We start from the raw sequence: 15722 nt of genomic DNA on the forward strand, positions 1-15722 counted from the left end.
TTGAAGAAACCTCAGTGGGACAGAGCATGTAAGAGTGGGTTTAGAAAGGGCTATAGGGAGACAAGAGTGAGGCTTGAGCCCCTGAGGGGCTAGTGGAGCCACCACTGGTGGGAGGCAGGGAAGGGATAAAAGACGAATGGGACCAAATAAGAGGGCGGGGATGCCACAGACCAAGTTCGACCCACAGACTCACCCAGCACCAAGATCAAGGGAACTAATGCCTAAATTAACCTTTGAGGGAACTGACAGACTTCAGTTCTTCACCTGCTCCATTCTCCTCTCTCCCTGACCAGAGCTGTAGGTGGATTCTAGTTAGTTCAGAGATACCTCCCTGTTTTCAATGGTTTGGATCCTCCAGGTCATCTACGAAGTGCCTTTGTAGGACAACATCTGATCCCCCATGGTCAGGCCTCTTCCTGCCAGAACTAGGAGCCCCAGCTCCTGCCAAACCCTCATAGGAGTCTCAAAGGCCACTGGGAAAATATCCTTTGGCAAAAACAAATTCTAGCCAATTTGCTTAGTATTTAAAACTAACTTCTGTGGTCAGGGGACAAGGATAACCCCCTTTGGGTTAGACATAAACAGAAGCAAGAGCTTTAAGAAGATGAGATGGGATGAAGCCAAAGCTATGATTCAGTCCAGGATAGCCTGGCTTAAGCTGAGCTGAGGAGAAAGTGAGGCTGGCTTCCAACAAGGCTGAATCCATATCCCTGATGCTCCCTTCTTGCAGCCACTGGGCTTGCCACCCTCTGCCCAGCCCTAGATTGGCCACGGACACACTACAGTGTTTGGGGCTGGCCATGGGGAATATTCTTTTCTTGCAAGACATCTTTTTGAGAGAGGAGTGTGTGTTTATGAAGGTTAATTCCAGGCACAACCAAAGGCCACCTAAGGCGCAAACACTCTGAGTCAGTCGGGTTTTACACGTTCCATCTGTTGCTGAGCACCTCGCATGGAGCATATTTCCAGGCAGTGGACTGTCCTAAACATTTTAAGCTGCTGACAGACGAAAGCTGGCCCTGCTTGTGGCATACATTCTTCAGTTCACACACATGCTCTTATAAGGAAGTGGAACTCAGAGAGTGTTCACTCACTCCCGGCCGGGGGGGACTGGTCCTGTGCTCGTGGGATGTCCCGACCTGGACTCGGGGATGGCTCCAGCGCCTCATTTTGTGTCTTTACTGTTACCAGTGTCGATGAAACCTGGACAAAGCAAAGCCAAAAGGCAAGCGTGTCCTGAGAAGAGCCCTGAGAATCGATCCCTAAATGGACAACTTTGCTTCTGATTTGCCAAGGAACTGGTGCATCAAACAGGAACCTATTATCCATTTCAACACCCTCAAGTGATCAGACTTTGTCAGGAGTAGGTGTGATTTTTCAAAATATTTAATAACCTGAAATATGGCACAGTGACAGACTAATTAGAAGAGACGCCAGCCATAGCAGTGGAGCAGGGCCCCAGAAGTCTCCTGTAGTGCATCCACTCTTTTTGGTTCCTGGATGGTGGGAAAGTTCTAGGAGAGGAGCCTGAGGAGCTGGGCAGAGGGTTTGGGGCAGCGGCTGTTTACTAACTGGGAAGAAAGCACTCTAATGCCATAACAGGCGGCAGTCAGCACCAAGTCTAGGTGACTCTCAGTACCGCTAGGGTTGGGGCTGAGGCTGTGGGCATGGAGGGAAAAAGCAGAGAAGGAAGCAAGTCTCTGTAACCTTTGCCTTTTTGATTATACCACAGTAACCCCCAAGAGAATTTGGTCCCCTTAAATTGCTACTGGATCGATAACTTCAGAATAAAGAAGTCCTAGGAAGAACAAAACTTCTCCCAAAGCCAGGTTCCACATTAGCCTGGGGACTGGTAGGCCTTTGGAGGCTCAGACCTGAGACATCAGGAGACTTCCGGTCTGTCTCCAGGCAATTCAGTTCAATCCTCCAACAGACTGAGACCATCTTCTCCAGGCACCGCCAGCTCAGATTGCTACTCAAAACACATACACTTGTGTCTGGGGAAAGGCAAGCATGAAATATACTTCATTGAAAAGTTGAAAACCATGGAAGGTAAGTTAATTTTCAGAGAAGAAAGAGGCACAGCACAACAGAATGCATACTTCACCTCCGCAGAGTGGACACTGATCTTCCCACCTGGGAGAAGCACCAAATTAGTTGGCAGTTGAAAACATGATCTGACTTTTTTTTCACTCCCCTTAGATCTCACATTTTATTTAAGACCATGAAACAACATGAGGTTAAAAGTCTCATTCAGAAGCAGAAGTGGAAAGGAGGATTCAGTGTTTCTCTTTGTTCAGAGAAAATACTTCCAAAGGCATACTTATGATATACCTAAAACTTAAACGTGTAGGTGGGGGAGAGGGGGAATGTGTGGCTTTCCTTGCTTGGTTCGTGTTGGACAGAAAGACAGCCTGTGAGCTTAAGGGGAACAGACACCTCCCACCTACAGTCATCACTAGGGTCGCCCCGGGCCCAGCCCTTGCTGACAGGTATTTGCAGAATGCCTGGGTCCTGCACTGCTCCCCACGGCTGGTGTCCTGGGCACAGGCATCAATCAGAAGCTGTCCCTCCCTCTTGGGGGCGGGGGTGAGGAGGACGAGGAGTGGGAGAAATCATTCAGGTATGAAATGTCCTGCCACTGACGAGATGTGTGACATTGGGCAAGGCACTCCACTCTCTGAGCTACAGCTTTTATAGCTCTAAATTAGGGCTAATAACTTCTGCTATTACCTAGAGAGATGGGTCTAGGTTCAGGTTTTCTGATGTTTGACACTACAAAATAAAATTTTGTAGGCTTTCTTTAAGAAAAAGAATGCAAAGTTGACAAATACAGAATTGAGAACAGGGTTTTGGAAGAGGCTCATGCAAGTGGCGGGTCCTACAGTTTAAGCCTCATTAGCACCATGGTGAATCCACTTTTGCACACCTGCCTACCTCAAATTGGATAAGAGATAAGTATATAAAAGTGCTTTGCAAATTGTAAGGCATTATATAAACATATGGCAATGAATTATTCTACAAATATATAATATCTACTGTGTGCTAAACAGTATGCGAGGTGTAGGAGATAGAGCCGTGAACAAGACAGACACGCTCCCTCCCTCAGGAAACCTGAAGTCTAGAGGCGCCGCATCATCACCGGTGGTGGAATGTCCTCTGAATCCTGAAGACAGAAGTGAAGTTGATTAACACGGAATGGTCTCCCTGCTTATCTGCAACACCAGCCCCTCTCAGGGCTCTCCAAGGGCCCGGTTCCCACCTCTGGCTTTCCCACTTGGTTCTCCTCCATCTCAACCTCTGCCCCTTCTCTTCCTTCCCAACCATTGTCTTCCTACGGACTTCCATTTTGAAACCCCAGAGCAACAAGCCAGCTTTTGTAATCCCTTATTTTCAAATATGAATGGACGGGGGGGCAATGGGGGTGGATGAGAAGATTAGGGAATAACAGCTAAGGAGCATGGAGTTTTCTTAGGGGGAGATAATAAAAATATTCTAAAATTGATTGTGGTGATAGATGCACAACTCTGTGAATACACTGAAAGCCACTGAATTGTGAACTTTAAATGGGTAAATTATATGGATATGAATTATATCTCAATAAAGTTGTTAAAAAATATGTATGGACAACCAAGAAACATCTAAAATTCAAGAAAACTTTACAGCAAGAAAAATCAGAAAAAAAAATGAACTTGAAGGAAACTGAGATCATTCAGAAAATGGAAGAGGATTTTTCAAAAGATCAATTATCCTTACAGAGATTTGAGAAGATGTTGTGTCCAAAACATAAGGATAGGGAGATATAAAAAATGAACAACTCAAGAAAAAGAAAGAGTTCTTGTAAATTTAAAAAACAAACATTTGCTGAGATATAAAAATTATATTAAAGGTCTGGAAGATATGAAGTCAAGGATAACTCGAAGAACATAAAGCAAAAGGCCCAAGACACTGAAAACATAGAAGCTTAACATCTGTACCAGAACTTTCAGAATGAAAGAACAGAGAAAATGGAGGAAATGAAATCAAAAAGGAAAAAATAAAGAAAAATTTTCCCAGAGATAAAGGAAGATGAGAGTCTTTAAAATGAAAGGGTCTCACATGAATGGAAAAATGCCCATGCCTGGACACATCAATGTGAACGCTCAGAACATCAAAGAGCAGAGCAGAGCCTAAAAATCTACAGAAAGATGAAATGGGTGATGGACAAAGGAACCCAAATCCAACTAGCATCAGAAATAAAGATCTTAGGAAACAGAGTAACAGGCTTTAAAACTGTCATTGAAAATGATTTTGAGTTGAGAATTTTATATTCTAATTCTCCATCAAGAACGAGAGAACTAAATCTACAGCTAACATAGTGGGAAGTCTAGGGACACTGCCTAAATTTGATGGAACAGGAAATGGAAATTCCAGTATATTGTTTGAAGTTTCGCAGGTAGCCTTTCAAAGAATTAAATAATCATTATCACTTTTTAATTAAAAGGGAGATGAGGGATAGAGAAAAGAGGATAGTATAAGCTAGATCTTTATTTTTTTCATAGCTAGGAGTAGATAATTCCTTTAGTTGCTACATAAGACACATAAATATCAAGATGTTACTTAGAGGTATAAAAATAACTATTGGAAGTACTGAAAACAGAAATGTTTTTCAAAGTTGCTGCTAAGAAGCAGGACTGAAAGTGGGGAGGGGTGAGACAGAAAAAGTTTTCAAATCTAATTAACAAGACTTGTTAATACAGAGCCCAAAAGCACCAAAGGAAGCCCAACCTTTGACACCCAATTGGCTGTCCCCAAAGTGTACCGTGTGAAATCAACCCCTCCATGGTCCACAACTTTTACAGACACTTGAGTTTGGGAAATGTCGTCTTATTCTAAATGCCTCTTTTGGAGATTCAAAATGTACATTAGTTTACTAACAACTCTGAGAGTTCTGAGGAGGAAATCCAGTTTAACTTCATTTGAAAGCCGGTCGGTCAATTCACTGAAAGATCAATTTGATGAACTACTTGTGATTTTAATAAATATACCAACAGTCATTTTTTGCCTTCGAGATTTAGTACTTGTAATGAGAATGTTTTCAAAACTTTGACAGGAATGTGCAAGTGGCAAAAGAATATTAAACATGCAAAAAAGTTAGTAAAACATAATTGAATATAAATAGATAATTTTCCACAAATGAGACTGTATAGGCTGCCTCTGGTTCCTTTTGGATGTGTCTGAACGCCATTTTTAACTTTGTTTAAAATGTCAAGTATTTTAAGTTTTTCTTTTCTGCAATTCCTCCAGTGGCCTATCAACCTTAATTTAGTATTTCTAGCAATTAAATCTTTAAATTAAATATAAATTCAAAGCATCCCAAAGATATCAGAATTTTAAATTAATCTAAATCTAAATTCTAAATTGACAGAAATACAAATTAAGGCTAATAAGCTATTTAAGAATTGTGGAAAGAATGTTAAAAATGCTTCAATTTTAAAAAAAGAAATGACATTTCACAAGTATACAAATCAAATATAGCTGAAACAATTCTGTAACATATGAAACACCAAACCTTTAGACAGAAAAATCATATTTCAAATAGGAATTTTTCAAATAATACTGAATTCTGTTTTGCCAGCCTTCCATAATTTTTAGGATTTTTTTAACCGATACCTCAGGAAGCATCTCAATATTAATTAATATTGAGTTTAGTTAATATTCCAATATCAGTAATCCAGATTGAACATTTCTGAAAAAGCCGCTAAATCACCACTGGTAAATTCGGCATATCTGGCAAATAAGTCTTTCATGGAATTGTTATTTGGTGAACTGGCTTTTGATGAATCGGCTATTGGTAATTAATTTTCAGCAAATTGACCTGAAGCCATTTTATTTAACGTAGCGTTTTCTGAACTCATTTGACCGGGATCCTTTTTCATATCACATCAACGGAACAACTATCCCCAGGGAACGTGCTTTGGGAAACACTACTTGATGGGAATGGAGTCCGGAGCTTGCACTGGATGCCCTGAAGAACAGCAGACGCTGGTCATATTAATTAGACACTAGTGATAGGGGAACTCAAGAGAAAAGGTACTCATCTTTTACCTGTTATATTTCTATAAATCTGCAGACTCTATATTCTACTCATTCATCTCTAAGAGTGAATAATTCCACATTTTACCTTAATGTTTTAAATTAAAACATTATATTGTCATAGAAGATTTATGAGTGAGAATGAAGCGTCTGCTTTCTTCCTCCCCTAGCGTTCTTTGGATTTGAGAAGCGGAATGCCTCCACGTCTTAATACTCTCCACTTCACAACAGCTGCTGTGATAACTGCCGTCAGAGTGCTAATGGGGAAGAAAGCAACATTTAGGGCAGAGGTCACACACTTACCAGCCCACTGGGATGGGGAGGATGCGCATGAGTGAAGCTGGGGAGAGTGGGGGGGGGGGACCATGGCAACTGACAGAGCACACGCCAGGTTTAAAAAGGCCACTGCTACCTCGCCCGGCTCCTGCTGCTTTGGGGCTAAGGATCACTGTCACTAGGACTTCCGATTTCCCAAGCAAAGATGGAAATCTAGACATTTTTTAAAGAGTAAAAGTCTCCTACTTTCTAGAGGTTAGCAACTATTTCAATTAAAAAACAAGACACAATGCAACTGATCAGAAATATGTACTTTTCAAATATATACGAATGTGTACATACGCATATACATGTACACATGTATACATACACATGCATGTATACACATCTACATGTATGGATACACACATATATAAGGGATATCACTTTGTGATATATATATATCTCACATATATATCACATATTATCTTATTCCACCACCTACTAAGTTACAGAACAAAATTACAAGCTATCAAAGCTATACTTATTCCTCAAAATGTTCTCTTAGAACCAGGGAGAAGAAGGAAAGGGTATGTATCATCCATGACTTAATGATAATTGAGGCAATAGAGAATTAGAGTCGAGTTGGTTTGTTTTTGTACTTTATTTGTGACTGAAACTGAAGAGGTCTTGGAGGATTTTGAAACTCAGAATCTCAGCCAGAAGGGACATTAGAACTTGTTTGGATGACCCTCCCACCCAATAAAGGAATTATTTTGATAAAATTCCAACAGACGGTCACCTGTTGTATAACAAACACTGCCAAAATTGGGGAATTTACTACTTTTCAAAATTGAATGAACTCCATTATTGGGCACCTGAATTGTTATAAACTGCTCTTCCTAATATCCTGGCATGAAATGTGTCTTCCTCCAATTCCAAGTCATACATCCTAGTTCCTCCTCCTCTAGTCATGAGGAAGAGTCTACTCCATTCCTACACTACAGCCCTTTAAAGATTTGAAAACTTACAGCAGGTCTCCCTTCCTTCATAAAGTCTTTTCATCTTGTGATACAACACCTCCATTTCTCATCAGCCATTTCTCATATAACAAGATTCTTCTCGTCCTGGTCGTTCTCAGCTAGAAACTGTCTAGATACTGTGCAATCGATGCATGTATCCAAGCCCTTGATGTTGATACAATAATGCAGCCTAAGACTGTATTAGCTTTCTTGGCCACTCCCCTGCACTAGTCTCCCTCAATGCCCATATAGATATCAGCTAGGATTCTTTATGTTGTATAAACTAAGAAATCCAATTCAAACCAGCTGACAAAAAATGAAATGTATCAGCCCAAGTGTTTATGTAACTCAACAGTAAGGGGGTAAATTTGGTTTCAGGCATACTTGAATAATGTGACCAGGATCTCTCTGCATTTCTCACCTCTGCTTCCTGGTTTTGGTCTCCATTCGCTCTCTTTGTGGTCCCAAGAGACCTAACAGCCTGCATCTCCTGTGGCCACACGCTTCCTCAATCACCAGCAATAGGAAAGGAGAAGTCTGCTTTCTTAATATCTCAAGTAAAAGTCCACGATCGGACCATCATTGGCTCTAACTGGTCTCACTTCAGTCAGGTGACCAGGGAAATGTGATTCTCTAGCATAAGCTAATCATGGACTCTCCTCTGGTTGGGCACATACAAATTACACAGCTAGGACATTTGAGGTTCTATTAAGAAAGAGAATGGAGGAATTAATGCTAGTGGGGCAATCAAAAATAATCCACTACAAAATACTAGAAAAATTATCCAGCATCTTATTGAATTTTTAATCACAAATGCAGACTTTTCCATGTGTCCCTCTTTAAGTTCATCTTGTTAGTATTGACCAAATGTTTCTAATTAAGGAGATAATTTTGAAGTTTGGTTTAGTCCCCCAAAGTATTAATTATTATTCTCAGTTTTGCATCCCTTGCAAATTTGATACACATAACTTCTGTATATTCATCTCATTAAGTCTTTGATAAAAATGTTGATTTAGGACCAAAAAACTGGAGCTCTGAGGCATACCATTATGTATTTCCCCAAAGGGGTCTATCAATCTGTTAAGGACTACAGTTCAGAAATAGCATTTTAGAAGGTATAAGTAAACCTTACTAGCCCACCGTAGGAAATGTACCAGGAGACATCATCAAACACCTTGCTGAAATCAAGGTCTCCTCTTCCCGTAGCATTTCCAAAATGAATGCAGCCTTCTGGCTATGTTCCTTAGTGTCTACAGCCAGAAACAGGTGATGTACACCACGACTGAAGAACCTTCACAGAATGTGTCACACATTGTCATCAGGTACACCAGGTCTTTACACAACTTCTCTGCCACAGGTAGGGCCTCACCAGCCTCCTGACCCATCTGTTCCTCTTACAGCCATCAGACTTCTTCCCGAGCAGCTGGCTTGTGTTCTGGCCTGAGTGGGTCCTGCTGCTCCCTGTGAAATTCTCAGAACCTGCTCTTGCAGAACTTCATTCCTAACACATAACTCTAATGGTGCGGGACTGCTGCTTCTTTCTCTCCCGTGTCACAGTCTTTTATTCATCAGCCTCTGGATTCTCTTTACCAGCTTTGAATCTCTTTCTTTCTGAAATTTTATGAGACTATTGCTGAGTGGAATAGTACAGTACAGAAGACATCCCTTCTTCTGGTTTGTCCATCATCCACCCACCCTCCAACCTTTTGAATAACTTCTATCCCGTTTCAAAATTGTGTTACTGGTAGGGCTGCTGGCGCATCATCTCCCTCAGTCCAGGCAGGGGTGGGCATGAGACCCAAAGAGGCCAAAGAAGTCTATCCAAAATACATACTTTTAAATTTGAGGCTAGAGGGAACAGAGCCTTTTCTTTCGTTGTGGAGCTAGCAGAGTGTGGACTGGGGGCCGCTGGAAGTCATCTTCTCTCCCACATTGTGAGGACGACTGCCTGTGTGGGAAAGAGTGAGGACAGTGTAGAGGGGTGAGCACAGCAGAGAGAAGCAGATCCAGGGAGAGAAGGAGGGAAAGGCTGAGAGACAGAGATAGAGACCAATCTGATGACCCGGACTGTACTCCTGAATTCTGTCACATCAGATCTGTCCCTGGCTGTGCAGTTATGTTGGCAGCAAACTCCCTTTGTGCTCAGACAGTCTGAGTTGGACTTCTGTCACTTGTAACAAAAAAAATCTTGATAGATTCATGTAGTAGGAAGGCAGACTGGTGTAGCTGGAAAGACTGCTCAGTCCTCCATAGCGTAGTAACAATCTAGACCATTCTAACCAGGCAAATCTGGGTTCAAGCTGACTCAAATGCTTGTTCCGTAAATTGTAAGAAAAATAAAATAAATGAACCTAAGGCCTGAGTCTGAACCCTAGCTCTGCCAGGGAGTGGGCAAGTCACATAAGTCTCCTCCTCAGCCTCCTTGTATAGAAGGTAGGACCACTACCTCACCGTGGCTGTGAAGATCAGAAGGACGAGCACGTTGCTTGGTCCACAGTAGGCTCTTAATAAATAACAGCAATTACTTTTCAATGTAAGGAAGTTGAAAGGTAGAGGAGAGTTCTTAAGGTCCTTTCACCTATTACTCTAGAAAGATGATGCTAACAAATAGCTGGCAGATGCTTTTACGAGTGTTGAACCCGATTTATCCTACTTTGGGAGGACATTATCGTGAGATTTTCCATTAGTGAGAGCAGATTTGTTCCTCCCTAATTCTGAAGGGCAGTGTGATAGTGTGATTGGTGTCCTTTGTGCAGCAGGAGCGACTTCCATCGCCTATTCACTCTTCGCAGAGCGGGCGCTGTCCCCACTCCCCCTGCACTGCCCCCAGAGCCCCCCCCTCCGCTCTGTTCAAGGCCGCAGCCCACTGCTCTCTTGCACTCCAGTTTCCTAGCAGCGGGCTGGGCCACTTTCCTTGAACATATGGAACAATGAGCCTATTACACATTTTTTCCAGCGAGTGCACTCTCATGAGCTCAAGAGCTTTGTGCTATCTACCCCAAAGGATATTTTTCATGCTCAAAATAACCTATCTCAAAAACTGGGAACTATCATTTCGGGGGCCATTTACTCCCCATCTTTCATTTCTTTCAAGGACCTCTTACTGATCCCTACAAATGCTATCACCATGCTCTATAAGCGATCAAATTTATGAGGTTTGACAAATCAGTTTTATTTGTGCAATTTAATTGAAGGTCCATTCATTTATCCTTGGAGAATTTCTAAAAAATCAGTCTGGACTTCACTCAAAATATGCAGACAAATAGCATGTAAGTGTGCCGATCTAAAATTACAAAACATGTACTGTATATGAAATTAAAATTGGTTTTAATCAATTCTCTTTCAGTCTTTCAAAGTTACATCCATCCTTTCCCATTTCTCAGGCCTGCCTGATTTTCTGTTGGCTCCCTACAAGGGAAAATGGGATTTTTTTTTTTCTACTTTCTCTTCCAAGAGAAAAGTAGAGAAAAAGGAAAAGAGATAGTAGCTATGTAGCTGCAGAGCCAGCCAAGCAAGAGATTGATTCCACAGGAGAAATTCAATGCATCCCAAAAGATTCCCTAGGATTTGATACCCTGCTGCTGAGGGTACCATTTGTGGTAATAAGAAATGGAAAATATTCTGTCGGCAAAGTCCAAGTGCTCAGTGATGGCTTGTGAAAGCTAAAAAACAAAAGGGAACCACAATGGGAAGTGTTTTTATTCTGGAAATGCTTTCATAAATAGGAAGACTACAGACCATTTCTCAAAGCATATCTGTTGCTCACATATGCTGGTGACCACAGGAGACTAAATATTTTCCTGTGTAGGTGACCTAGTCCCAGGCGTGGAGCGTGGCTTTCATCTTGCTCCACAGGGAAGTTGTTTACTGGCAATCAGGCAATTGCAACATAGAAAAAGTATTTCCTGTGTCCGGTCCTGGCCTACAGTCTCAAGAGTCAAGGTAGGTATAGATGTGGGGATGGATGGGGTTGGTCCATGGCTGTGAGATTTTTGGGCAAAGGGGAATTGGTATTTTTGTCCCAGGTAGGATGGGAAGCCAGGAAGGGGTGCAATGGGCAGAGAAAGTACATGAGCCAGAATGAAAGGGTTCGAAGGAGGACAGGTCCAGGCAGGAGAGTAACCGGACCTTGAAAACAGATCCTAGAATCAGCACTTGAAGCATAGAGTTGAGGAAAAGGAAGCCTTTTATGGAATATGAGCATCTGTGGACTGGGTGAAAGCCAGAGGTGGGAACTTTTGTTTTCCTTGGACATTGCCACTAAGGGAGGCATAGGGGTTGGGTCCCTTCAGGTTTGCTTGGAGAAAAACTTTCAGGAGTTATCCAAAGGTGGGAGGCAGATTCCAGCGGCTTCTCTCCCGGTCTGAACCTTTCCCAATAGACTAAGTGCTAGATGAAATCATGCTGTCACAGGGAGTCCGCACCTTTCACAGCACGTGGTCCTTGACTGGGAGCTTGAGTGTTGAAGGAGGGGCTTGGAGGGTGAGGAGGAGCAAGACTTGGTGAAGGACAAATGGAGAAACGTGGTGTCAGACGGATATTTCACACATTGCTTTCAAATAAAGGTTTGAGAACTACCAATTACTTTAAGGGGCTCAGGGGGTGTATCTTCCAGCTTCCAGCAGAGGTCAGTAATGTGTACGGACCAGAGGTTGAGTCAGATGGCAGGGCCACTTAGGTGATTTCCCTAGAAGCCGGTGCCGTCAGGGAACTTGTCACCAGACCCTGGACTTCTGTTTGCCCGGGTACCTCCTAGTAGATAAGTGAATACGAATCTGGAAGGGCCTTCAATATCACATTTCAAAACAAAAATCCAAGCAGGCAGCCAAAGCTGGCAGTTGGGTAGCTGGGTAGTGCATGGAGACAGAACATGTTTTTTGGTCAAATGAGCTGGTTCGAAGTGGTGTGGACAGGGGGTTCTGTTCAGAGATGTTACCACCACAAGGACAGCGTCATTTACGTGCAAGGGTAACTACATCCCATGAGTGTACCATGGGCAGAAGGGGATGCCTGGTTTTCAGGAAAGACCGAAAGGTGAGACTTAGCTGGCTGTTGAGGTTTATCTATAAGCTGCACTAGAGCTAGGACTTGGCCTGTTTTGTCTGTTTCGTTTACCAATATGTGTTTACCACAGTGCATGTAGCAGGCCTCAATAAATATTTTTATTGAAAAAAATGAATAAGTGCCTGAACCAGGAGCTTGTGATGTTCCCATTCAAATGATCCTCAATCCTACGCATCCAGAAGGCCATGCAGCGAGCTGTTTATCAAGTGTGGAAGATGGGTAGGCATTTGGCAGGCAGTCCAGATGATATCCTGGTCTGTCTCCTACTACCGAGGCATAACTACAAGGCCATCTTCTACTTCTTGGATGCAGATAAGATGGAGCTCGCTACAGATATCCGATTTCCTAAAGGCTCATCCCCACTAGTGTTGACAGGGAAGTGCGCACACAGGCTTGGGCAGGAGGACAACTGCCCAGTTGCACTCATAACTGGGTAGGCGAAGGAGCAAGCAGCTTCTTAATTTTCTTGTCTGAGAAGCAAGTGGCTGAAGACAATATATTGATCTAATGCTCCCGGCACAGGGGGAGTTGGTGAAATAAAGTTTAGCAGAGGATTTCGACAGTACACTCCACAATTAAGCAGAAGGTGGGGTCCTCTGAAAGACGGTCAGGCAGTGGCCCTCCAGCAGCTAGAGGAGACACACACCACAGAGTTGTGGCCAGGAGGTGACAGAAAGCAGAGGTTTTATACATGTTCCGCCATGTGCAGCAGGCGCAGCATGTTGGAGGCAATGCACGGGTCACCTTCCTCCCCCCGAATAGGGGCTGTACACATACCGGCAGCGCCCAATCATTTTGTGTCATCCTTAAGTCAGGTGTGAAACAGCCAAGCTGGATTAAGGCTTGGTCTGTGAAACTGCCAGACCACCTAAGCCTGTCTCTGTCACCCAGAGCTCTGTGAGATTTGGAGCACTTCTTCAAGTGCCAGACGCCTGGCATGGCAGCAATGGGCAGAAGAACTGCTGCATTCAGGAGAATGGGTAGTCCATGGCCACCTGCCTCCTCTTTTTCAGAGGAGCTGGAGGGTCAGAGCTTTATGCCAGTTCCATGCACAGACTCGCCTTGATTCCACTTCCAGAACTAAGACCACAGAGCTGGGTCATTCTTACACAAGTAGCTGGTTCAGGGCTGGAACCACTCAGCACAGCTGGCCAATAAATATGTCTTTACTCAAACATACAGGTGACATCTCAAGCAAGGAGGTTAGGGCTAAAGGAACTCAGGGTGCTTTCAGAGGAGTGGATCACTGAAGGAGAGACGTTTTCATTTCTCTGCTTCCCAAGAAAAGTGCAGTCAGAGAAATTGCTCACAATACTCTCCCTCCCCCTCCTACCAAAAGCATCGTATTAGCTCCAGGTTATCCATACCTGTAAAACACAAGTAATTAGGTATGAGCTCAAGTCAGTGGTTTAATACACACGTGTGCAACTGAACTGTAGTCATCATCATTGTTGTCACCTCCTTCTTCCTCTTTCTCTCCTTCTCCTTCACCAACTTCTTCACTGTTTCCTTTCATTGTATTTCCAGATTCTGAATTAACAGAGCCCTCTGGAATTAAATTAAAAGGCCTGAGGGGCCAGCCCTGTTGCATAGTGGTTAAGTTCAATGTGCTCCACTTTGGCGGTCCAGGTTCATGGGTTTGGATCCTGGGCGCGGACCTACACCACTCATCAAAGCCACACTATGGCAGCAACCCACATACAAAAAATAGGGGAAGGTTGGCACAGATGCTAGCTCAGGGTCAATCCTTCTCAAGCAAAAAAAAAAAAAAAAGGCCTGACATTAAAAACGCTAAATTAAAAATACTTGGGTGGACCTTCCCCTACTGCCATGCAGGTGGTCACTGCCCTGGTGTCAAGACAAGGGGCTGTGATGAAGAAATCAATCTTACAGAATTGGCAGCAAAGAGAAAGAGGCTCTGATTAGATATATCAGGTAATTCAGTATTTTACACACCTACATACAACTCAAAATCTTGTATGGGGCTTTGGCCACCAAAGATACTTTAATTGAAAATTACTGTGTGGAAAAAAAATGATTAAGTGGCTAAGGGATTATTGTCCACATCAGTAAGCAGAGAATAAAACATTTGTTCATTCATTGGGTGAAATAATTCTGTAAACCTCACCATGGAAGATAGATGGCAAATAAGGTAAGTGAACAGAACACTGGATGAAGCGCAGATACTCACCTCCCCTCCTGGGTGGAGAACTGGCTCTGTTTTATCTCTAGGACCTACTATGTAAACATGGCTGAGGAGAGTTCTACACTAGATACCAAAGCCAAGGACCCTGACCTCCAGCAACGAGCTTCACTGACAGGTATACTGACAAAAGGATCCTCAGAGAGCAACCTAACAACATCTGTGCAACACGGAGATGAGGGAACAGCCAAGGTGGGCCCAGGTGACTGTTGGGTGAGTGACTGCACTCATCACTCTCCCAGATCCCCTCTGTAAAGTACACCCACAAGCTCTGCTGGCTCCTGGACTAGAACGTCATATTAATTGATGATGAAATCCACAAAAGAGCAATTGTACATCTTCAAAGAAAAGTCACTTTGAAACAGTAGCGGAAGGTACTGCTGTGACGAAACTTTCCATTTTATCAACTTTGCCAAAGCTTCTGAGGGAAAAGTTAAAAAATTACTGGTAAAATGAAAACGGATGCGGCTGCTATGTAATTACTGGCAATCTCAGAGTTACAAACACCTGACTTGTAAACATATCATATACACAAACTACCAGCTGCATTTTACTTCCACTCTTTGCACCATTTTTTCTGACAACAAAGCACAGAAAACTATCTGAGCTGAAATCTCATGCTTTTCAGCTTTCTTCTCCTTCTGGGGAATTTCATATCCCCTTTCTCTTTCTCGGATCACAGCACCGTCACGTATGCACTCACACTCGTTTAAGTCCTTTCATCTTTCTTGTTCTTCTGTCTCTTTCCCAGCTAACACACAAAAATGTCATTCCCACCACAAAATTACTACTTGTAGACAATAAAATCAATACCAACAAATCTCACTCCATAAGAGCAGGCTTTGATCAAGGAAAAGGAGAAGGCCCTTATATATTCTGAAATAAATTTAGATCAGATACAATAAAAATCAAGTCATCTATTCTCAATTCTTTTGAGAATTTCTTTTGAGAAAAAGAGTGATATTTTGGTGGATAGGGACACAATTTAGCGATACTTATCCACGTTAAAATGAACATAAGTTTTGATGCAGCAAGTTAACATTTAGGAATTTATCACATGAATTTACCCTATGGATTCAGTCACATCAGTACACAAAGATACA

At 42.7% G+C, this 15722-nt stretch overlaps 1 protein-coding gene across 4 annotated transcripts in view; it reads right to left on the reverse strand.

The window, feature by feature from the left end:
* The window catches only part of SMYD3 (SET and MYND domain containing 3), a 670522-nt gene that overhangs the window by 76215 nt on the left and 578585 nt on the right, over positions 1-15722 (reverse strand). Inside the window, exon 12 of one of the 4 annotated variants that reach the window (XM_058533573.1) lies at positions 6185-6332. The exons of the other annotated variants lie outside the window; for them this stretch is intronic. Coding sequence (XP_058389556.1) covers positions 6242-6332 — 91 coding nt within the window. The 3' untranslated portion in view covers positions 6185-6241. Of the gene's footprint in view, positions 1-6184; positions 6333-15722 lie in introns of those variants that run through there. 4 annotated transcript variants of the gene reach the window in all.

The sequence above is a fragment of the Diceros bicornis genome, chromosome 38 (assembly GCF_020826845.1).
Source record: "Diceros bicornis minor isolate mBicDic1 chromosome 38, mDicBic1.mat.cur, whole genome shotgun sequence".
Classification (NCBI taxonomy): domain Eukaryota; kingdom Metazoa; phylum Chordata; class Mammalia; order Perissodactyla; family Rhinocerotidae; genus Diceros; species Diceros bicornis.